The sequence below is a fragment of the Zosterops lateralis genome (assembly GCF_965231275.1).
Source record: "Zosterops lateralis genome assembly, chromosome: W".
Classification (NCBI taxonomy): Eukaryota; Metazoa; Chordata; class Aves; order Passeriformes; family Zosteropidae; genus Zosterops; species Zosterops lateralis.
In genome coordinates, this window is record NC_139801.1 from 3,134,232 (window position 1) to 3,158,982 (window position 24,751).

Genomic DNA, 24,751 nt, shown 5'->3' on the forward strand with positions numbered 1-24,751 from the left:
AGCCTCTTTTGATATCTTTTGTCTTGTCCCTGGTATATTTCCTTCCAAAGCCTCTCAAGGACAGACCCAGCCAAAGCCCCCCAGGAGGTGGGCGGAGGGTTAAATATACCAGTTGGTGTCCAACGTGGGGCTCGAACCCATGACCCTGAGATTAAGACTATCCTTCCAAGGCAAGACCCTGGGAATTGTCCCGAGGGGTTTCAGGGACTCCACAACTCCCCCTTTTTTTTTCCTTACTATGAAGACCTCCCCAATAGATATCTGCAGACACTTAACTATGCAGGGAAACATAAGTAAGATGATAAAAACAATGATTACAACCAAAAAAATCCCTTTAACAAAGGATGAAACCCATCCTGTCAATCCCCATTGTCTGAAAAGTTCATGGATCCAGTCTGAGTTCTCAACCTTTAGTTCCTTCACTTGCTCCCTCAGCTTCTGGATGTTTGCGTGGACAGATTGAGTGCGAAGAAAGGTTGAAGCAGCACATCCCTTCAAAGTCCTGGCAGCCATGTCCATGAGCAAGAAGCAAATTGTCGATTGCTGCTCAGTTTTGCAGTGTTGCGTGCCTGGTAATCTTAGTGTCACTAAGCAGGTCACTGAGTGCAGAGGAGGTAGTGTTTGCCTGCTTACTAAGCCAACATTCCAGGTGAGAAAGCTCATCCGAGAGCCTTAGCTGCGGCCACCCAAAGTAAAAATATTGAGACCACAACTCTCCTTTATTCCAATTAAAAACTTGGCTATCACAATTTTTATCAAATTCAGTATATGATCTCTTTTGGCATGCCAATTTTCCTTTTTGTTTCCAATTCTGAAGTAAAGTTATGTTTGGGGTAAGGGAAGTAAGCTGGCCAAGGCTACAGGGACCCCCTTGTGAAGGCGTGAGGGGATCCCGGCCCATACTCAGTCTCCACAGATCAGAAACACTCCCCGAGGCAGAGCTTTGGGATGGAGTGAGGACACAGAAAGTGTAGGGCTGGTGTAATTGCACTAATTTAGGAGGGTATAATTTTTGTTAAATGAGGTTACATCTTTCCTATGGCCAGACCTAATAAGTTCAGAGCAGGTCAAGAGTTTGTTAGGAGGTTGATATTGAAATTGAATGCAGTAATGAGCTTTAGAGGACCCTAACCACTCTAATTCTTGGGGTTCCTCCGGTGCTTGCAGTAGGGTCCTTGTCCACTTGTCCCAAGCATCTACTGGATTTGGTTTCTTATCTGCATATGGGTATTCATTTGCTGCTAAGGGAACCCCTACCAGACACGTAGACAGCGGATTGTCTACACTGCCCATGGACAGGCATAGATTGTCTTGTAAAGTCTTGGCTAGTGTGACCCAGATGTTCTGGTTGGGCTGAGGGACAATCCATGCACTAGCTGATGGGAAGGTAAGGAGCATCCAAAATCCTATTTGGAGTAGCTGGAGATTCCCTGCCACAGGAGACATGGCAGGATGCTTGGGGATGTTGAATTGATCTGTGAGTCTGAAAAAATGAATTTTTAGACTTATATAATTTTAACAGCCCCTCATATCTTCTCATCCTAACCCCTCAGTTTATACTGAATAGAAAGGATGTGGGAAAACAAGAGGGGATAACAGTGCAACAAACTAAAGAGAGGTAGCAGTAAGATGAACAAAAAAAAAAAGGTAACAGTGCAAAACAATTTGAGGATGAAGTTAATCAGAGAGTCTTATAATCTTTTGAAGTACTGGAGGGTCGTATTTTTCGGTGACGAACATCTCCATTTATACTCCTTTTCCTTCTTCTCCATGCCACCCAAGCTTGATCTCTTTGCTGTCTCTGAGGTTTAGAAGTGTCTCTGGATGCTGCCTTTAGCGGTTCGATGTACGGCTTGACATTCCTTCCTGGAATCCATCTTGGGCCAGATTCTGTAGATATGCAAGAATAGCCTCTCCCTCAAGTTATTAATTGAAATGGACCCATTATTTGTTTGGCTTCAGGGTCTTTGATCAGCATAGGGGGTTTCTCCGAGAGCTGAGCTCTGCTTGTGTTGGAGATGTGCTTGACAATGGGGGGGTTTGGCTCCATAAATTAATTATTAAGAAAGTTGATGATGTAAAGAGCCTTACATAATCTTTCTACATTTGACAGCATTTTGACACCCCCATGCTGCTGATCAAGGACTCTCTTGAGAGTGCAGTGAGCCCCTTCTACAATGGATTGCCCTGCTGGGGACTGGGGTATGCCCGTGTTGTGTTTCACCCCCCACTGGCTTAGGAACTGTTTGAGAATTTTGGAGCCGTAGGCAAGACCGTTACCTGTTTTGATGGCTTGGGGAATGCCCAGGGTGGAAAACACTAGGAGGAAGTGTCGGATGACACCTTTTGTCTTTTCTCCTGAGTGTGCTGATGCACATATAGCCCCAGAAAATGTATCTATGGACACGTGAATGTATTTCTGTCTCCCAAAGGGTGCATAATGTGTTATATGTTTGCCACAACTATAAACTTTCGAGGCCTTGGGGGTTAACCCCAGCCCCCATGAAGGGTAAGGCAAAATCCTGGCAATTGGGGCAGGAACCCCCAATTGCTCTTGCCTGTTCTCTTGTGATTTTAAATATACAGACTAGGGCTGGTACATTTTGATGAAAAAACTGATGGCTCAGTTTAGCCTGATTAAAGATATCTGGTAAGGTAGTTTGCACTGCCATGGCTAAAATGTCAGCTCTCCGGTTGCCTTCTGTAATGGGTCCAGGGAGGTCAGTGTGTGATCTCACATGCATAACATGATATGGTTGCTCCCAGTGGGAGAGGAGGTATACTAACTTCGAAAGCAAGCTGTATAAATCTGGATTTGACACTTCCTTTAATAAGGAATGTTCTGCCCTCTCAACTATCCCGACAACATAGTCTGAATCAGTAACTAAATTTAAAGGTTGTTTGAACTTCTCAAAGGCTCTGACAACAGCTGCCAATTCTGCTGTTTGTGGGGATCCTTGAACAATCTGAACATCACACTCCCACTCTTGAGTGTCAGGATTTTTCCAAGTCATAACTGACTTGTGGGATCTCCCTGAACCATCAGTAAATACAGTCAATGCCTTTAGAGGAGTTCTACTTTTCAATAACTTTGGGACCAAATTAAAACAAGCCCTAAATAGTTTATGCTTTGGTACATGGATTGAGATTTTGCCTGGGTAGCTGTCAAGGGTGAACTGGAGGTGCTCATTGGTTTGGAGCAAAGGTTCCAGACTGTTTAATGTCACTGGAAGATATATGCATGTGAATTCACACCCTGCTAATGTTCTGAGGCAAGCTCTGACCTTTATGATAAGTTGAGCCATAAGCTCCTGAGATGTTGTGATGTTGCTGTTAGGGACATGAAGAACCACACACTCACCGGTCAGGTTGAAGTGAGGAAAAGTAGGGGCAGTTTATTATGATTTAGCGTTTAAATAGGATTTGGAATTTGGTCAAGGATTGGTAGATGAGAGGAACACCTCTCTGACCCCAATGGTCAATTCAGAAGTCCATCACCGAGAAATATGAAAACAATCTACATTGTTTTGAGAGACTCCAGAAGAAGTATGTAAACAATCATCAGAAGGCTAAAGAATCAGGACAACATTGTGATGGTCTTGTTTGGTTTGTGTGATTTGAACACCCAGTCTATGATTAAGAGCTGATCTTTCAGAGTGAGGTCCCACTGAAAAATGAGCCCATGAAACCTGGATGTCCTACCCAAAATGACAAATTGGAAAGGCAGGGCAGGATCAACATGGTGGGCTTATCTTGTGGACAATGCCTCCAATACCTTTCAGATCACTTCCTGGGCCTCCGGTGTGATGGTTCATGGGGAGTCGAGGTCATCAGGGCCTCTCAGGAGGTTGAAAAGGGGTCCTCAATCCTCAGTCATGATCCCTATCAGGGTGTGCACCCAGTTTATGCTGCCACAGAGCTGTTGGAAGTCTCTCAGGGTCCTTGGATTGTCCCTGATGGTGAGCTGCTGGGGTATGATCATCTGCTTGCTGATCCAGAATCCAAGGTAAGTCCACGGGCAGGTGCGCTGAATCTTCTCCGTGGCAATTTCAAATCCTGCTCCCTCAATGGCTTGGATAGCCTTTGCAAGGACAGTCTCTAGATAATAGTCAGTCTCAGTGCAAATTAGAATATCATCCATATAGTGGAAAATTATGGCATCAAGGAATTTTTCTCAAGTGGATGAGAGAATACGAGCAACATGCATTTGGCAAATAGCTGGGGAGCATTTTAGACCTTGGGGAAGGACTTGCCATTGATACTCTTTTAAAGGGGCTTGTCTATTAATTGTTGGCACTGAAAATGCAAATCTTGGAGCATCTCTTGGATGGAGGGGGATGTTAAAACAATCCTTAATACCAATTACTGCCAATTTCCAACCTCTCGGGAGCATTTAAGGTGAGGGCAGGCCAGGCTGTAGGGAGCCTATGTCCTCCAGGATTTCATTGACCTTCCTGAGGTCTTGTAGGAGCTTCCACTTGTCCTTGCGTGGTTTGCAAATGACAAAGACAGGAGTGTTCCAAGGGCTAGTGGATGGTACTATGTGGCCCTTGGATAGTTGCTCCTTCACCAGGGATTCAAGTGCCTTTAATTTGACTTCATTTAAGGGCCACTGTTCTATATAAATGGGATCATCAGATTTCTATATGAGCGGTGGTGTTAGGTGCTCAACAGTGGTCCCACCTAAAAATCCCATGGTGGTGAAGGGATTTCTAGTCTGGCTCCCTACTGTGATAATAGATCTCTGCCCCGTAAAATGACAGGTGCTTTTATTATGAAAGGTCTTACTGTGGCAATCTGACCCTCAGGGCCTTCAATAATGATTGACCTCTTGCTCCGCATAGAGGTGGCAGCTCCTCCAATCCCAGAGATGACTCCATTGGCTGGCACTAGTTCCCAGCCCTGTGACCACTTGGCATGAGTAATGCTGGTTACATCTGACCCAGTGTCAGCCGTGCCTGGAAGAGAAACCTTGATACCTTTGTTAGACAAGCTACACTCTATAATAGGTCTGTCTTGGCCTAACATCTCTGCCCAAAAAACCATAGGATTTTCTGGCAAAACATCAGTCCATGTAGGTATAAGGAAGGCTTGGGCAATAGGCGTGCCCTTAGTCAAATGCCAAGATGGGTCTATACACATTACAGTCACAGTGATCTCATCCCTTTGCCCCACAGTCTGTACTTCTGGGAGTACATGTAACCCGTCAGGTCCATTAATAGCATCTCCTATGATTAAAACATCTCCTGGCCCATCAGGAGGTCCATATTTGCCAGTTGGAATTTGATAATCTGCTTCATCATCAAAATCAATGGAAAGGGCACTTACCAGCATTCTCTTTGTCCCTGCCTGAACCTGTTGGTAGGCCTCAGAGTCAGCATCCTTCCTCATAGTAGGTGTCATCAAAGATGATTTCTCGGGGCCTCAATGCTCTGAAATTGTGGGAAAAGAGGGGTGAAATGACTTGGCATTTGGTGTCATTGTGTGATGCCATCCCGTGCTCAGCTGGAAGTTTTTTTGCTGCTGTTGGTGAGAGGGTTGGTGCTATACCTGCTGGTGATATTGCAACTGGGGACAGTGTTTAAAATGTTCTTTATAGTCCAAGCATGCAGGGCAGTGACAGTCATTGGAGAGGTGTTTCTGCAAAAAGTCTTTAGTTTATTCCATCTTGAGGTGGCCCAGTTCACCGCACTTAAAACATCTCATATTTTGTTTATTTTGTGCTACAAAGGCTTCAGCTACCCCTTTACTGACTGCCATAGCTACCATATGTTCTGTGGTTGTAAGATGGGTACAGGCTTCTATCATTTGCTGTATGGTAGATTCAGGTTCTAAGGGCAGTCCTCTGATGATTTTCTTACACTCAGTATTTGCATTGGAAACTGCTAGCTTGTTGAGCAGTTCCTCTCTTGTCCGTGGGCTCTCAACTTGTTTATCAATAGAGTCCTTTAATCTATCTATAAATATAATAAATGTTTCATCTGCCCCTTGCTGAATATCAGAAAAACTTTGTTGTGGGGTAGTACCATCTGGTGCTAGGAAAAGAGCACTTTGAGCAGCATTTATAATGTCTTCTAAAACAGCTCTGGGTAGATGTTGGGCCTGCTCCTGAGGTTTTTCAAATTGTCCTTCGCTCAGGTGCTCTACTGTGAAATGAGCTCGGCTATCTTCACTTTTGTAATTTTTTAATAATGCTTTTAGTTGTTTTTTCCAAATCGATTCCCACAGAATAAGCTCTGTAGGTGATAGGAGGAGGGACATAACATGACAAAGGTCATTGGGGATGAGCACATGAGCTGAGAAAGTAACTTGTAATAGTCTTAAAATATGGCAACTTTCTTCCATAGTCTTTTGAAATTTTACATAATTCCTTGAGTTCTCCCTAAGGGATGGACTTCCATTTGGGGTTTCTACCTCTTTTATATATAACTGTAGCTGCCAGGATTTGTAATTTTTGAGCAAAATCCCAATTACTATCCAGAGCTGCTTCCCTTTGAACCTTTGCCCAGTGATCCTGGTACTCATTGTCTGAATCTGAAAAATCACTGTCCTCCTCTGGGGAGGAGGAGGATCTGCTAATAGAAGCACGAGAGCTTAAGTGCCCACTCCGGTGCTTGGAGCTTTTGGTGTTTAACCTGCATGGTCTGTGATTAAGTTGAATCTCAGCTTCCATGCTGGAAGCGTGGAGACTGTGACTGTCTGGATAGGGAAAGGTGAAGGTCCTGCAGGGGTAGGGAGCCCCGGTGAGGTGGGGAGGGGTGTGGGGTGTTGGGTGAGACCTGGGGGAGCAGCCGCGGGACTCAGGGAGGGGAGGGGAAGACCTGCGGGGGACCTGTGGGACCGAGCAGGCAGAGAACCGCAGGACTGGGTAGGGGAGTGAAGGGGACCCAGGAGGAGGGGAAACCGCAGAGACGAGGGGGCTCAGTGCTGCCGCGGGAGGAACTGCTGCAGCCACAGGGCAACTCGCTGTCCCCAAGGTGGGAGCTGGCGCTGGCATGGGAGGACCCAGTGCTGCCGGAGCTGCTTGGAAACTGCTGCTGTTTGCACAGGAGGGAACCGCAGGGTACCTTGGCGCTGGGGGAGGGAGGAGTGAAGCGGCCGACATGGGGACTGTGGCCGGTGGCAGCATAGGGGGCTGCCCCAGCAGGGAGGGGGTGAGCCAAGATGAAGGCGGGTGCCATGGCCAGGGCTGACAGGGGAACCACAGCCAGCGGGGGGGGGGAGGGGGGGGGGGGGGCGGCAGGAGAGAAAGGGCACCGAAGCGCTAGAAGAGCTGGGAGGGGTCGGCAGGGGTAACGATAGTGGTTGCTGCTGAAACAGCTTGCACAGCAGGAAAGTCCAGCACAGGAGAAAAGCAAGGTGCAGGTGGGGAGGCACCGGGGAAGGGACTGACTGGGATTGGCAGGCCTGGAGTACCCAGCATGGGACCTGGGTCGGGTGTGGGCAGGGCAGAGTAGGGTGTAGGGGTAGGGAAACCAGACATGGGCAAGGGTGGCCACAGGAGGAGGAGTGACCATGGGAACAGGGAAACCTGAGACAGGGGTGGGACTGGGAGTGGCACCCCCTGTAGAGGGGGTGGGTACGGGAGGAGGGGCCACTGCAGGGGTGGGGAGACTCGGTGCAGAGGCGGTGATGGGGTGGCGCCTGCCTCAGAGGGAGGGAAGTCCCAATGCAGAGGCAGGACTTGCTGCAGGGGTGGGGCCCCAAGGTGGAGAGGAGGAAGGGAAGGGAGGAGGAGGATCCCAGATGCCATTTTGAGTGCCTGAGGCAGAAAATTTTAGCACCAAAGCATTCAAAATGGCAGATTTGTCCATGTGCTTGGCGCCATTTTGACCCAGAGAAGTGATTGGGGATCTAGGGAAAATGGAGTTAGTGAAATGGTCTGGTTAGAATCCAGGCTGATATGGCCAGTATCAGGCTGGAAAGGGGATGAGAGAGAACTGGAAATGGCAGAAGGTAGGTGGCACTCCTGCACCATAATTTGGCGGGCTCCATCTCCAAACCTGTCCCGAGGAGACGAGGGTGCAGGGACAGGGGGGTAGGGGCACGATAACTGGGGTACAGAACTTCTAATATTTTTAAGAACCCTCTCCCAAACTCACAATCACCGCATAGAATGAAAAAGAGGAAAGGATTTCACAACCTGAAAATCTTGAGTTTGCTGACTATATAAGCCTTTCCAACCTTATGCCAAAATTCTACAGACAGGACAGACTCAGATGTAACACCCAGAAAATATTTGAAAATCCAACAAAAAAGAACCTTTAAATCCCCTTAGAGAAAATAACATTATTTCTAATAAGGGCATTATATACATGGGAATGAAGTTCTTTCTGCTTGATGGTTAATTTCCCACCCATGAGCTCTTTCCCTCCCACGAGATTTAAAACAAGAAGAAAAAAAAAAATAAAAAAGTGACCTTCACCAGAGCATACTCACCACACCAGTGGGTCAAAAGAAAAAATCTCAAAGGAGTTTAGCTGAATTGACCAGTCCTCACCATCCAGAGGGTTGTTGGTCAGCCCCAGAGAAACTGCCCAGAAAATTGAAGTTTTTCTCTCTGGGTAGTGGTACCTAAAAGCAACTTAATAGCCAGCCCTGGGGGTACTGGAGACGTTCCCAAAGGAGTTACCAAGGCACTCCAAGGTTTAGGCCACCACGTTTTGTGCCATTTGTGGCAATGTGCTTTTTAGATGGTGTAGCTGCTACCTGTATACCAATAAGCATCTCCTGTGGAAAAGCGGCTTGGGAGGAATTCAGGCAAAGAAATCAAGCTCACACATCCACACACGCCACGGCTACGCTCAGCAAAGAGAGGCAAGAAGGGCCTTTTGTATGATAAAGTTCCAGTGAGGTTTATTTCGGGTGCTGAAAGGGAATCAGGAACAAAAGACCAGGCCATGTGCTGTGCACAGGCTTAAGTAAGGGGTCAGCAGCCAATGACCTGAGCGCACAGGGGCGGTACAAAGGCAGGGGAAGGGGCAGCAAGTCTATAGGGGGAACAGGGCTGGCCACCCAGGATGCCACCACCAATAGGGAGACAAGGAAAGGAGAAACCATGAGAAACAGGGGCATGGAGAGAGGAGAGACCGGGGCAGACCACCATGTGCAAAGCACCTTAGGGAAGGTCCTCTCTTTCAGGCTAGGCAGGGAAGACTCTATGATCTATCCTTCCAAGACAAGACCCTGGGAATTGTCCCGAGGAGTTCCAGGGACTCCACAGTAGAGTACAAACCTCATTGTTTATAACTCTTGGTTAGTCATTCAGTCATCAAATCTGTGTTTTACTTACCCATGTAATAGAAGAATTATTTGATAATGAAGATTTGTAGGTGAAATACATAGAAATAGTGGTTTTATTACAGTGTAGGGATGCATTTATGTCACAGAACATGTGTACTCATTTGGGTTATTTGATGCTGTGCTGTGGCCTTGGAAATAAATTGGTTCTTACATTAAATTACTATCTCTGAAAATTATTTTTTAAGTTGCTTTCAAGAGAGTTTTACTCAGTATTCAGAAACATTTTTTCTTTATATGTATTTTCCTGTATTTTACAGTACGTATTTTATACCTCTTTTTGTTTTTTTTGGAAATAAAATGCTTTGCTGTGTGTTAGGGTTATTTTTTTTTCCTCATTTAGCAGACCTGAACTTATCTTTCTTGTGTTGTCTGAGACTAACCTTTTTTTCCTTAACACTAGTGTTTCTCTCCCATAAGTATTTTCATCATTCCCTTGCACCATACATAATTTCATTCATTAGCCCAAAGGAAGCATGAACTCTATTTTAATATTCTTTAAAAATGAAGTTTCAAAGTGGGTTAGGGTGAGCAGGGCAACACTGAGTTTTTCAAAGCACCTTTTAGAATCAGGGAAATAGCCTCATATTGTGCTGCAGCTGGAGGGGGGGAAACAGCATGCTGTTACATACATACAGTTGCAGGAAGCTTGGAATGGATCAGGAAACTGATGAAGGATTGTCAGGGTACTGAAAAATCTTTCTCAGCCATCCATGCTTTCTCAGACTCTTCAAGTACTAATTGCCCTTGTCTGCAGAAATGCATTTTAAAAAGCAGTAGATTAAATATTACTACTGCTTTTTCTCATCTTCACTTTTTTGAAGTGCTGTAAATTTATCGTTTCTATACTTCTAAACCCATAAATGATTTGTTCCATACCATTCATCTGTAAGCAAATGTGCTGAATGAAAGATCTTTATTATTAGTTGAATTACAAGTGAAAATTTAGGTGGAAGGCAAAGCGTGACTAATGAAAGTAAAATGATAACTATTGATCTCTAAAAATTTTCCTGAAGATTCTTCAGGTACTCTTGGGTTGATAGCATACAAGTTATCAATCAGATAAACAGCTTGGTTTTTGTATTTGCACTGAAGCAATGAAATTTATTAAATTATAACTTGATGTAAAATGTAGGATACTGGCGTGGGTGGATACTGATTGTTGCTTGCAACTCATACCATTTGATGCTGTTTTCCTGGAAGATTTGAGAAAAATGAGGTCATCCTGTAGATTCTCATATAACCAGGACTTGTATGGGAGACACTCAAGGAGCACTTGAATGGTGTATTGGGTACTCCTAAAAAGTCTTTCCATGACTCACTGGCATCTGTGCTTGTTCTCTGCTGAGAGCAAATCTGTGTTATACATAGCTAATGCTTCTAAAAGCAATGCTTATAGATATTGTAAACTCTGTGTCTCTGATGATTTAGTAGCACTTCATGGCACTTTTTATAAATAAGTATTTGGTACATAGTCTATTGGCAGACTGGTTCCACTGGAAAAGAAAGGTGTTTGTAGTCTTGCTCTGTAATCACAGAATCACTAGGTTGGAAGAGACCTCCAGGATCATCAAGTCCAACCCAACCCTAAGCTCAACTAAACCATGGCACCAAGTGCCATATCTAGTCTTTTCTTAAACACATCCAGAGATGGTGAATCCACCACGTCCCCAGGTAGACCATTCCAATACTTTTTTAGCCTTTCTGTAAAAAACTTTTTCCTGATATCCAGCTTATATTTCCATTGGCGCAACTTAAGACCATGTTCTCTTGTTCTGTTAGTTGCTGCCTGAAGAAAGACCAACTACCACCTGACTACAACCACCTTTCAGGAAGTTGTAGACACTGATAAGGTCACCTCTGAGTCTCCTTTTCTCCAGGCTAAACAACCCCAGCTCCCTCAGTCATTCCTCATAGGGCTTGTGCTCCAAGCCCCTCACCAACCTTGTTGCCCTCTGCTGGACGTGCTCAAGCATCTCAATGTCCTTCCTAAACTGAGGGGCCCAGAACTGGACACAATACTCAAGGTGCGGCCTCACCAATGCCAAGTACAAGGAAAGAATGGCCTCCCTGATCCTGCTGGACACACTATTCCTGATACAGGTCAGGATGCCGTTGGCCTTGGCAACCAGGGCACACTGCTGGCTCATGTTCAGTTGGCTGTCGACCAGAACTCCCAGGTCCCTTTCCTCCTGGGCACTGTCCAGCCACACCGTCCCCAGCCTATAATGTTGCATAGGATTATTGTCGCCAAAATGCAGGACTCGGCACTTGGACTTATTAAGCTTCATCTATTGGCTTTTGCCCATCCATCCAATTGTTCCAGGTCTCTCTGTAATGTTCAGCAACTGCTTAGTTTCTCTGCAAAGTGACAGGATTTCTCCTATGTCACATTGGTACTGTAAGTTTTCAAATTGCCATTAAAACTTGGTAATATAATTTATAAGGTTGAGGTCCTGTTCATCTAAAAGTAGATTTATCATAGATATGGAAACAACTATATTCTGGTCTGTCCAGGTGGATGACTACCAAGTCTAGGAATTTCAGACTGACATTGTTCATAATGACTAAAATTCTGCATTAAAGTATATTTCCAGTTCTAGATAAAGAAGGTTAGCATATGTTGCTTAGGATATATTAAATTTTATAAAGTAAGACTTGGGAAATATTTTTATTTTCTGATCTGTAGTGATTCACCTCACTAGAATAATCAAATTTAATGTGACTCCAGTACCATCTTTCATGGGTGTGTAAAAGGAAGAATAGTTAGGTGTAACACAATGAGTTCACCAGGAAAAATAAATGAAAAAAACAATGATACTTTCCTATGAAGACAGGCTGAGAGAGTTAGGGTTGTTAAGCCTGGAGAAGAGAAGCCTCTGGGGAGACCTTAGAGCACTTTCCAGTAGCTAAAGGGGCTACAAGAAAGCTGGAGAGAGAGTTTGGCAAGGGGGGATGGCTTCAAACTGACAGAGGGCAGGTTTAGATTAGATATTGGGAATAAAGTTTTGACTAAGGATGGTGAGGCACTTGGAACAGGTTGCCCAAGGAATTAATGGATGTCCCATCTCTGGAAGTATTCAAGGCCAGGATGGGACTTTGAGCAACTTGATCTAGTGGAAGTTGTCCCTGTCCATGGCAGGGGGTTTGGAATGAGATGACCTTAAAGGTCCCTTCCAACCCAAACCATTCTAAGATTCTATGAACATACTGGCTGTAACTGAAAGCAATTTGTTGTTTAGGTAATACTGTGAAGAGCAGAACTGAGTTATTTGGGTAAATTATTCTTCCTCTTCTGTTCTTGCTAGGCTACTGTATTGCTGAAGACCTTATCTAGTTCACCCAGTCTTCCAGACCATGTGTTCCATGCTTTGAGACCAGGAGGACCTTGGTATTCTGAAATGAAGATGGAGACAGTGGGCAAAGCAGAACTTGTTGATTCAGAAGTTCCACCAAAGACTTCTGAAAAGCAAGAAACTGTTCCTGATGAAGATGGACCTATAGAACTCGAGACACAAACTCAGAAAGACAACATGCACGCTGCAGCAGACTCAGCAGTGCTTTCTTCAATGCCATGCTTACTGATGGAACTGAGGCGAGACTCTTCAGAGTCTCAGTTGGCATCTACAGAGAGCGATAGGCCAATAGGTGGTCGAGTTTATGAGAGTGACTCTTCTAATCACTGCATGCTTTCCCCTTCCTCCAGCGGGCATTTGGCTGACTCAGACACGTTGTCTTCTGCAGAAGAGAATGAGCCCTGTCAAGCTGAAGCTGCTGTAGAGGGAGACCCTTCTGCGGTGTCTGGGGCTGCAGTTGGGAGGAAATCCAGGAGATCCAGGTCTGAAAGTGAAACTTCAACAATGGCTGCCAAGAAAAATCGACAGTCTAGTGATAAGCAGAATGATCGAGCTACCAAGGTAAAAGGTCATCGAAGTCAAAAGCACAAAGAAAGAATCCGGCTCTTGAGACAGAAGCGGGAGGCAGCTGCTCGCAAGAAGTACAATCTGCTGCAGGACAGCAGTACCAGTGACAGTGACCTGACGTGTGACTCAAGCACGAGCTCATCAGATGATGATGAAGAGGTTTCAGGGAGCAGCAAGACAATCACTGCAGAGATACCAGGTAGAGGATGTTTTTTAAACTGAACTGTAACACGTCTGACATCGTTTTTCAGCTGTCGTGCTAAATTAAATGAGTGACACTTGAGAAAAACCAGGAGAACTGCAGCTCTGTGTAAATTTGAAGACTGCAGTGTATTAAGACATGGGCAAATTTTAAAATCTATCCTGAGATTTCAGATCACTTTTGCACACCAACAAAACATAGAAATGGTAAATTGGAGGAAGGACTATCTTTGAATTCTGGAATTTTCAGATCTTTTCATTTGTAAGCCTAGATAAGCTCGTCAGTGCTGTCAAATCCCATTAGATGGTGATAATCTAATAAATACATTCTGAAGATAAATAGCCAGCTTTGCTTTAATATCTTAAGACCACAGATTGGCAACTGTGTTAGAAATAAGACAGCATACCTCTTGCCTGTGTTACAGTAAGGCCCTGTTCAGTATTGCACTGTGCTTTCAGCTCTGTTTCAATGCATGACAAACCTGCTTAGCCTTATTGTAAGTTCTTGCAGATTGCAGCTGGTCACCTATTTTAGGATATAAATATGAATTTGTTTACATGGGTGCCCAAGCTATATCCACACCTAAATTTTCAACATCCTTAGACAAAGCTGTTACCATTTTCCTATGTCATAAGAATCTATAATTTCTATATTTTTAATTTTCTGACACATCTGTGTTAAGATTATAGGCAGCAAATTATAGGGGCCTTCTCATCATTTTATTAGTAAAAGAAACATTAATTCAAGTTTTTTGTTTGCTGAGTCTTTGTTGTTTTATTAGCTCAAGTGCTGTGGACAGGATTTTGTATGAAAAATTATTTCAGCATAATATACCACAGAACCATCATCATATGGCAATCAAAAATAAAATCAAATAAAAATAAACTTTGGTTTGCCAATTTTTACTAGATTACATGCCTTTTTGCCTCTTGTGTTAGAAGTTGGGGTATTTTTGGAGATAAATATCAGCTTACATAGGGCAAGGAGATTTAAAGGAAAACCACAATAATTAGTCTTAAGTTGCTGAACTAATGTTTGCTAGATGAATTAAAATATTTGCAGCAGATTTTACAAATAACTGTTTTAACTGACTTGGTTATGGTGAATGATTCTGTCATGATGAGAACTGGGATTTTTCTCACATATTGCTAGGAAGCAGGTTGCACAAAGTAAATGTTTATTATTAGAAAGTCTGGGAAAGGCATAGTCTATAATTATTGTGTAGTTAACTTTTAATAGAGATCTAAAAATATTTATTAATTTAATAGTTACTCAGACTTCTGGCTTTTATAATTTTATGCCTTTTTCTTTGCTATATTTATACTTTGCTGGGCAATTAAAGCCTCATTTAAAGCCTCTTGAAGAAGACTATTTCACTGAGTTTTGGGACAGGTTTCTCCCCACCTCACAAGTCCCACCAAACTTACACAATAAATCCCCCAGGTTATATTCTTTTCTTTCTTTTTTTTTTTTTTTTTTTTTTTTTTTTTTTTTTTTAAAGTCATAAAAGGATCTCGTGACCCAGGAAGGCACCACAGGGTATTTTCACATCTGCTTAGATTTCTGACTTCCATTGCAGAGACCTGAAACCACTCTAGGGTACTTTGTGTAACTAGACTCTTCTGTATTTGAGTTCTTGGTCTTAACCACAAGATGCTTGCAGTCAAAAGGTCCCATTGTAGTACACAGAAGAACTTGATTATTTAGTGATGTTTATACTAAAGCCCAGTTTTGCCTGTGATGCAAGACATGGGAGTGCACAAATCATCCTGAAGACCAATCATGCTTATTCATAGCACATATCATTTGCTTTATGCTGAATTCCACTTATGACATTCAAATGTTTGAGCTGTCCTTTTGCTGCATTTAGGTGCAATGTGGACTGACCACATTGTGGTTTTCCTTTAAATAGAAATTACTTTGGTTTGTGGGAAATGTTTTCCAAGTGCAAGAGAAAAACATTCTCTATAGACATAAGGACGAGGTTGGTCAAAAACGCATCCTATGCAACTTGTGGTTAATGAAATATTGTGGTCTTAACAGATGCAGTGGAGCTGTGAGTGTGAGTAGGACTCCCAGCTCTCCATCACAGTGGTAGGTTCACATGCCATTTGCGATCCCTCTTATTGGAATTTGCAAAGTACTTAAATTCTTTTTCTAAACTAGAAAGCTGCTTTAGTGCACTTGGCATTACACTGTGAATATCTTCAAAATTTAGGAAATGAACACAGTTAGAAATTATTACAAGGTATCAAAAAACATTACTGGAAATTCAGTGCATGAATGTCCTCTGCACACAGTCAAAAGAGGTTTAACTTGATGCTTGAACTTGAGTATCGGGACATAAGCATGAAAAAGCTTTTGCAGTTACTTTTGAAAGTCTGTATGCATTGATGCAGAAGAGTCTAACAGGTAGTCTGTGTTCGCCTCAGTCTTAGTGTATTTGGACACTTCAGTTGTAGCACTGGTTACTGTCTCAACATCACTTATTATTGGGACTGATTTTCAACCAGTCTGAAAAATAGCTTTGCCAACAGAGATGCTCTAAAATTTTTAGTGACAGTTAATGTGGCCTTCATGTATGAAGGTTATGCATACTCTAGCTCTTAACCATCTCTCAGTGCATGTATTGTAACAGCCAACAGTTTGCTTGTGTGTGGTCTGAAAAGTGAAGCGCCACATTTGAGAATACAGTAGTCTTTCATGTTGTGTAACTAAACTTCATCCGTTTAAATAGCATGGGTTTGGCTAAACTAGTAAGGTAAGGAAAATGCTTAGTGAATACATAATGTAATGAAGTTACAAACAGAGCAGTTATGATGTAGAGTCACTTCTCTCTGCTGAACTCAAATGTCATGTGCATTAAAATACTGTCAGGCTTGGTTTTCTTCTCAAGAACGATTGAAGAGTAAAGAGTTGAGATCTTACTGGTGATACTTCTATACAAGTATTGTGAGCTCCATAGGACCTAAGCACAATATAAGTTATGTTATTTTGAAAGCTTTTTGTGGTGTTGATTTACACCTGAAAATACATGTTCAGTCTAAACTTCAAGAGTCCTACTGAGAATCTTCTCACTGACCTAAGCAGTCATAATCTCAGACTCTTTAATTCAAGGGAATGCCAGGATTTTTGAGTTACTGCAGACAAAGAGCAATTTCTTATCTTTTAATGACTGAGTCTCTCTGGTGGCATTTAAGATTTTGCCATTCCTAAACACTAGATAGCATTCACAGCCCAAGAGGATGATCTTTGAATCCTTGAATAGGTTCTGCTAGATCTGCTGCTGTTGAAAGTTTTTCCTTTAAACAATTTGAAATTTGACCATGCAAATTAACTCTGAATGAAATTGGTATGAGAGCAAGTCAGGGAATCAATATTTATTTCTATGTAAACACTTTTTTTGAAAGAAGAAAAGGATTTTTTAAAAATTCAAATATAATTAGAAAAATAGTGGCATTTCACCATGATTGTGCTTTTTACAACTCAGAAAACTCTGAATTGAAATAAGGGTGACTCATGTTTTAGGCTTTCGGAAGAATCTGTTGAAAATTTTGAGTGTTGATGTTGAAAATGTGTTGCAGCTCACTTTGTTAAAAAACAAGGAAAAAAAAGGGGGTTTTCTAATATGAAGAAATCCAAAGGGGGAGGCACAGTGTGTATGTATGAGGGACTCTCAACCAGGTTACTTCCTCTCAATAACTGTACATAGACCTTGGAAAAAGCATCTTGCAAGGGATAAATTTGGTTCAAGTAACTCAGGATGACGCTTATATAAGAACAGGGGAAAAATAATATGTTAAAAAAGATTTGCTGTAAGATACTCATTTGGAAATGTCAGTAAGCATAACAACATGGAGGAATACACCATTGCTGGTTAGAATGACGATGTAACATATCTCCTTAAATTGTTATCTTGTCAGACTTCCTAAATTAAATAATTGTAGATTTGGTTATTATTTAGATGATACTTAATAGATCACATAAAGAGACAGTGTTGGGGCATTCCTTAAATGTTGTTTTGCAGGAGGTAGTTTTGAAAATAAGATACGAATCTTGGTTTCAGGCCCCTTTTGTAATTGCAAATTTCTTCGCGTTTTAACTTAGCATAACTTCAAAAAAACTATAGAGTTGTAAGTTTACAGATAGGAAAGAGACCAGTTAGATAAATGTTAATATTTTTAATATAAAAATGCATTTTTATTAGGCTTGGGTTTTTTTAACCCTGAAAGCCACAAATAAAGAAATGATTAAATAAGACTCGTTATAAGAACTGCAAGGGAAGCATTTGAAACACTGATTTGCTGCTACTGTAAATTGTAGATGTACTATGAATGATGCCTTTTAAAAATAGTATTGCAGGGTACTATATATTTCAATACCTAGTTTCTTCAGTTTGCAAAACAGTTTTATCAACTTTGACCATGCTAGTTCATTCTTAACTTTAAAAACCTGGCTAGGTTGTCTCACATGCCATCATCAATAGTTTTTATTTAAATTGCAATTAAAAGTTACTCAATGTTACTTAGAGGTGTCTGTTCATAAGCCTGTAGAAATCAGAAAGACTGTCATTTAGTTACTTGATTTTAGGATAAGATCCCTGACTAAAGACGAACAGTATCATATTGGATGTTCAATATTAGGAGTATATGAATGGAAAGAATATTTTTTTTTCAGGGAGGAAAAAGACATTGAATATATAAAAGGAACCACATTTTAGGAAAAAGGTACCATTTTATGTAATTACTTTAGTTAAAATGCAGTCAGAGGGATGTTAATTAGTTACTATAAAGTATATATTTATTTTTGAGTAGAAGACATGAATGCTGAATTCCCAGCCTGTCTGATAGGTAAACAGATGGGGGTTTAATATTTTTGGTCCCTGATGGGTAGTATTGCTTCTGCTCAGAAAAAAGATGATAATCCTGGCCTTTGTTTAGCTGTTACTGAAGGCCTTATATATACCTCATTTATATAGCTCCAAAAAAAGAATGTGTTGTTTAAGCAATACTGTAATTTAATGTACACAGTAAAATCATCAAAAAGACTTAGTGCCTTATATTTTTATTAGTAAATATTTGGTTAGGTTGTGCAATGATTTCTCTCATTCTTAGGATATTTTCTATTATTCTTAAGCTAGAGGATCCCACAAGTTTCATATTTACATATTAAATTGTCAGGTTCTGTAGCTGCTTTGTGTAGTTTAATGTGATGCTTGTCTTGTTTCAGAATTGCCTTAGGTAATGTTTTGTGTGTTTGGATGGCATGCACATATCGTTTATTATTCCCCAAACAGATACAAAGCCTCTGGTGGATTTTTTTTGGTTTTATTGCTTCTTAGATGATTCCTGTGTGAACTCTAAACATAAAAGTATAGATACTGCTGCCTTTTGTTACTGATATCTAGAGTAAGGTAATGAGCATGGCCTTTTCTTCTTGCTGCTAAAGTTCTTTCTTATAATCCCAAAGCCAGACATTTTAGCCATCATTTTCATGGATAGAAGGAAGGAGAACAATTTCCTCCCAACTATGCCCTGTTTTCTGCCTTGCCTAGGATTAATGCTAGAAATGCTGCACAGCTAGTGGCTCGTGTGAGGAAGGACACATTTCTAGTTGGTGTGAGGTTGATCACTCCTACATGTCATGTGTATTAACCCTGTGATGGAGCTGTGTCCATCAGACCTAACAGAGGTTGCTTTTACCTCATATATTAGCATAGCATTCACCTATCTTTTAATGCTTTTGTGTTTTTGTTGTTTATTTTCTTCATTGGTGTTTATTGTGTTTTCCAAAATTAGACCAAGAGCTTTGGGGTTAGCTACTTTGGATTCTGCAGTCACTATATCAGCCTTTATCTCTGCCTCATGTAGAATTTTGTCTGTGTTTAACAATCTGTTATAAAAGGGTTCAAGTATGTAAGTAAAATATGCATAATTATTCAGATTTACAATTAATAGTATTTTGGATCGCAGCTTAACAGAACTACTAAACATGTTACTGTATGATGTTTTTTGACACCTTCAGTTGAGTTAAAAACAGAAATTGCAAGGGAATTAGACTAATTTAGTTTATTTATAAAATAAAACCTTTGACAGAGTTGTCTGAGAATTCTAGAATAAAAATAATTCTGAAGCCAAAATGTCTATTATAATCTCAGTGAGTGTAATTTTTTTTAATAGTAATACTGTTGGCTGATATTTGCTAATTCCTCCCCAGTTGTCATATCTAAGGGACAGCATTAGAAAAGTTGTTTTCTTGAGTTAGCATGCCTTAATAAGCAATAATATGTTCTTACTTAATGATATCTTATCAACTGGCCTCAATGTCTTTAAAGCTGGCTTCAGTCGTGCTGGGGGATCTGGAGGAGCGACCAGGGAAATTCCAGGATTGCTTGACAGGGGCACCATATGGGATAGGAACTGCATAGGCAATGTCCTGGAAGAGGCCATGAACTGCTTTGCTGAGATGCAGAGGCAGACAGAGGAGAAATTTCGCATGTGGATAGAAAAACTAACTCATCTTGACATGGACGAAGAAAGCAAGCAACAACTGGAGCCCAGGGAACCTAAAATTCAACTAGTTGGCCAAATAACCCCCCCTACCACACAGTCAGGGGCTTTCATACAGATGCCTGATAGCCAAGTACTTCCACAGCAGTTGTTTAACTTTGACATGGGCTATCAAAATGTCAATGCTACATTAGAGTTTCCAACGACTTTTAATAACAGTTTTCTACCGATCTTTCAGAAAATGGGAATATTGCAGAGCCTGATCTGAATCAATTATAAACTTCAAAAAAAAATCTCATCTTCGCTATCTTGATGTTACTTTGAATTATGCTAAAAACAAGGTTTCCTTTTCTCTTCATATGTTTGTTTTGTTTTCTCTTTTGGGTTTTAATACCATGGTATTTTTTTTTTTTTTTTATTTTTCATTTTATAGAGAATATATATGTTCTTTAAGAAAACCCTCAGTGTACTCACATGCATGTGTCAGCACACACATATAAATAGCTTTAAGGATGTGTAGGGGGTACCACCCTAAGCTTTCATCACCAAACTTGAGAAAATATAACTTAAAATCCTTGTTTAGATACCCCAAAATCAGTAGAGCTATGTTTGCTACAGTAGGAGCATTCATCCAGATGCTCTTTTTGCATGTTAAAACATTTATATAAGTCCCAGACTAGATACAAACTCATAACATTTCCTTAACTATGTTTACTTCAGAGTTTTTCAGCATGAACATGTCATACGTTAGTGGGTTTTTTTCTTCATTTTAGGCAGAAATAATAAATAAGCTTACCTTTAAGATTTAGCTATATATAACAAATGTGCACAACTGATTTTTTTTGTCTCCCATTTAGTAGTTCATTTTTTGTCCAGAGTTTTTATTAATGTCTCTGCTGTGTTGCACATGGCATATTTATGGAAGGAGCTGTCTTATATTGTGTGCACAAACAGGCACACGTACACATATATATGTATTTGGTTTGGGTGGAAGTAATCTCTCATTTTAGGTGTTTAGTTTGCTGCTCCCTGAATCTCCTCCTGAATCAATGGGAAGAGAGAAGCACCTACAGAGGATACCTTCTGGCAGTCTTTCTCTTGCATTAGTTGTCTAAACCTTCCTTATCAACAGTTTAGAATAGATAACTTCTGGCTGAAATGAGGTGAGATGAATCACATCCAACTGCATGTGCATGCATGACCTGTGCACACAAAGTACTTCTGCTTTCTTTCTGTTTATACAATCAAACTGCATCCTTCATGCTAGAATAAAAAATCTTGTCACTCCTAAAATAAGCAGCTATCAGTGGATGGATTGAGCCTTGTTAAAAACCCCTGACAGAGTCAGAAATACAACCTGTTGGTCAGGGCATTGGAAACAGTCTGAAGTCAGCCCTCCTGGAGTGGCAGATGTGGTCCTGTTGGAAGCAGAGATGGTCCTGTGGAGCCAGGGGTCCTGAAGTAGGTCTGGTCTTCCTTTCGGAGTCCCGTGGCACAGGATGTTAGAGGAAGGCTTGACAGTCAGATAAATAAACTGCAGTGGTCTAGAGATTGCTGGTCTAGGTCAGACAGCAAGAGCTTCTTCTGAACCATATTTGAATGCCACTGAAATAATTATTTATTAGTGATGAGGAATGCCAGAACATTAGTTTCATTTAATTAATGCAAAAACTTGCTATTGTATGGTTCTTTTTATACTGATAGTTATCCTGAATAGACAGGCTTGAAACTGTGATGTTTAAAGTAGGATTAATTTAAACTATATATTAGAAATCTCTATTTAATTCTTACTGTTATCACTATACACTGGGATTTTATTGGTTACCTTTCCATTGAGATGTATCTTCATGTCAAATAACTTCTCTGTAGCTGCCAAAAATGTACATTTCTCATCAGTTAAACTTGCTAAAAGTTTCAAATGCAAATTAAATCAGAATTTCAGTAATGGAAATTGAAAGTCTTTATAGGTATAGTTTAAGTAAAGAGGGTGCTATATGTCTCCATAAGCTGTTATTTTGCTTTTTAAAACAGACACTTTTTTCCTAATTGTTTTAGTGTAATTCCTTTTCTTCCTGTTGGAGATATCCACTGTATCTTCTGTAGGTCTGATTTTTTATTTTTTTTAATCTCCCTGAAGTCAGTGGGAGTTTTTTCATCAATTTATATGGGGGTTTGGATCAAACATGTAACAGAAACAGAAGAGATGCTTTTTTTTTAAATTAGTATTTTAACACTGATGTTTTTACATTATTTTTGGCCTAGACTTGCTTTTATTTTAAGTATGTGTTGCCTTCATTAAAAAAAATGAGGTTAGAGAGCTATATTATTTTCAGAGCAATTGTTTAAAAGACTATGCAGGAGATAATTTTTAAGTACTGGAATTATTTCTTGCCAGATTACCTTCATGTATAATTTTGATACAAAGATTTTGATATGAGCTTGCTAGAGAAATCCCTTGTCTAAAATTGTGTATATTTCAGGTAAAAGTTAAAGAAGTTATTCTATGTTTGATTGCAATTTAATAAACTTGACCTCATCTGTTTAAAATTTAAGATCTTTCAGGGTAGATTATTTGCTGATATATATGGAAAAAATAATTCCTTCTGGTGTTCAAAGATTATATATATAATTTATTTTTCGCGTAACAGTGAACATGGAAAGCCACGATAAAAGGACAGCCTCGATCCTGGGATCGACACTGGGTGAATGTATGGACAGGCCTCTATCACATCAGTCCTCCCCCCCCCCCCCTCCCGTTCACAAATCCCGCCACCATGAGTCCAGTTTTTATACTGTTTATTTTCCCCCAGGCAGGGTTCCTTTGTCCACCTTTGCTCAGATTGTATCTTAATGTGTCCTCTTTTGGGACTGTATTCCTTCTGAATAGATTTCCGAGCAGAGATGGTGAATTGATGAGGGAAGGCAACATTGGGTGCGCCCGGTCGTTGAGGCATATCTGATTTGGGGTATCCTTGATTAATCACAGTTAATGGTCCATCTCTGAGGTTGTGACTAACTCCCTTTTCAGTTGTTGATTTCTTTTCTCTCTCTGCTGGAGCCACCCATCTCTGAATGCAAACCCAGCCTTCCCGGAATCAGCTTCTGCTTTCTTATTTTTATACTACTTTATTTCAGCACGAATTATTTAATACAGTACGTTCCCCATAACATAATCTTCCAATTTTCTAACAAGTTTTCCCTTATACCCATAGTGCTCCCTACACCTTATCTTGACAACAAACATCTATAGAAACTTCCCTAATCATCTTCCCACCTGTTTGAATTATCCCATTCCTCTTGGGACATTTCACAGTATTCCTGATAGGCTATGTTTTCTTCCTTTACTTTCTCTTCAAGTTTAGCTAAAGCCTCGGCAGCTTTGCTTCTCTTTCCCCTCTCCCCTAGTGCCATTATCTTTGATACTTTAGAGGTTTGGCCACCTCTTTCTACTGCGAGTTCTGGATCTGTAGGCAGGATTGCTATTTGCATGCCTTGCACTACAGAATGTATCAATCAAATAAAGCAAGGCATCAAACAGGGCAGAAATATAACCCCAGCTATGGAACATAAGATGAACAATGCTACCTTTTCCCACCAAACTCCTTCCCCAAACAACTGATCCCACCATGAAGCTTGGAGGATAGAGTTCCATTTCTGAATCAGTGCATGGGCCACCTTTTTTATTTCAGCTGCCAGACCCCTGATGGTCTCCCCATAATCATTAATTTCTATGCAGCACTCAGACTCATTGAATTTTCCACACACACCTCCCTCTTCAGCTAACAGGTAGTCTAATGCTATGCGGTTTTGATACACATAAGCCCACATTTGGGAATGTTGTCTGGCTAATAATTCAAGAGCATCCGATGTATGGTTTGACACAATTTCCACTACAACCTGAAGTCTTATTAACCTATTCAACAGGTAGATGGGGATCCTGTATCCCCAACTCCCATCATGGGCCCAAGTTGCTGGGCCATAATATTCTATTATTTTTTCTGCTGGCCATTCTTCCTCTCCCCACCTTTGACTCCTTCCTGCTACAGGAAGTTCTTTCTTCAATCCCCTTTTCTTCCTGTTTAATGTCTCATACAGGGGGACTCCCAATAAACCACTCTCTGACCTGGGTAGTGTAAAGAAGAAAGGCCGGATCATCCCCAGAGTGCAAGATCTTTTCCACCTGCAGGGTAACTCACTATAAGCTTTCTTACCGCATATCCACTATATTCCATCTGGAGCCTTCCACTTTATATTCACATTCCCTGGGTCCTTCCAGTAATCTCTTAAATTTTCCAAAGATTGGTAAGGGTTAGCTCCAGAACTTTTATGCCAACACAATCCAATTGAGTCAATCCACTCACACCCCTCTATTTTCATCTGACTCCAATACCCCATCGGGGGTTCAGGTTGCCAAATTTTGGTTTTGTTGTTTGAATTCACTGCCAAAGTGGATATACAGGGAGTGTACCCCACTACTTCAGTGTACTCTCCCAAATACAAATTATCCCAATTATTCTCTGATCTATAATCCACTTTTCAGGTGTCTGCATTATTTTGGAAATTTGATTGTTATCCTATTTTAGCAGTTGTTTTGGAGACTCTTACCTTTCCATGGCCACTTTTCAGCTGACTTAAGTCCACCACAAATCCAACAATTAGACAAACCTAGTTCAGTTGCAATCTCCTGCATTAAGTCTGTGAACAGATTCTGATTAGAAGCAGGCAGACACCAGCCACTATATTGTTTTTCTAATTGCTCATAATGTTCGCCTAATGTCTTTAACCTTTCCTGCTCCATCCTCTTTTTCCTGGTTTCT

General features: G+C 41.0%; 1 protein-coding gene across 6 annotated transcripts in view; it reads left to right on the top strand.

The window, feature by feature from the left end:
• Window positions 1-24,751, top strand: part of LOC310922169 (protein ARK2N-like) — a 106,402-nt gene that overhangs the window by 25,455 nt on the left and 56,196 nt on the right. For 5 of the 6 annotated variants that reach the window (XM_083882577.1, XM_083882578.1, XM_083882576.1 and 2 more), the window contains exon 2: window positions 12,609-13,422. The exons of the other annotated variant lie outside the window; for it this stretch is intronic. In XM_083882577.1, coding sequence (XP_083738703.1) covers window positions 12,702-13,422 — 721 coding nt within the window. In that variant the 5' untranslated portion in view covers window positions 12,609-12,701. The remainder of the gene's footprint in view (window positions 1-12,608; window positions 13,423-24,751) is intronic. 6 annotated transcript variants of the gene reach the window in all.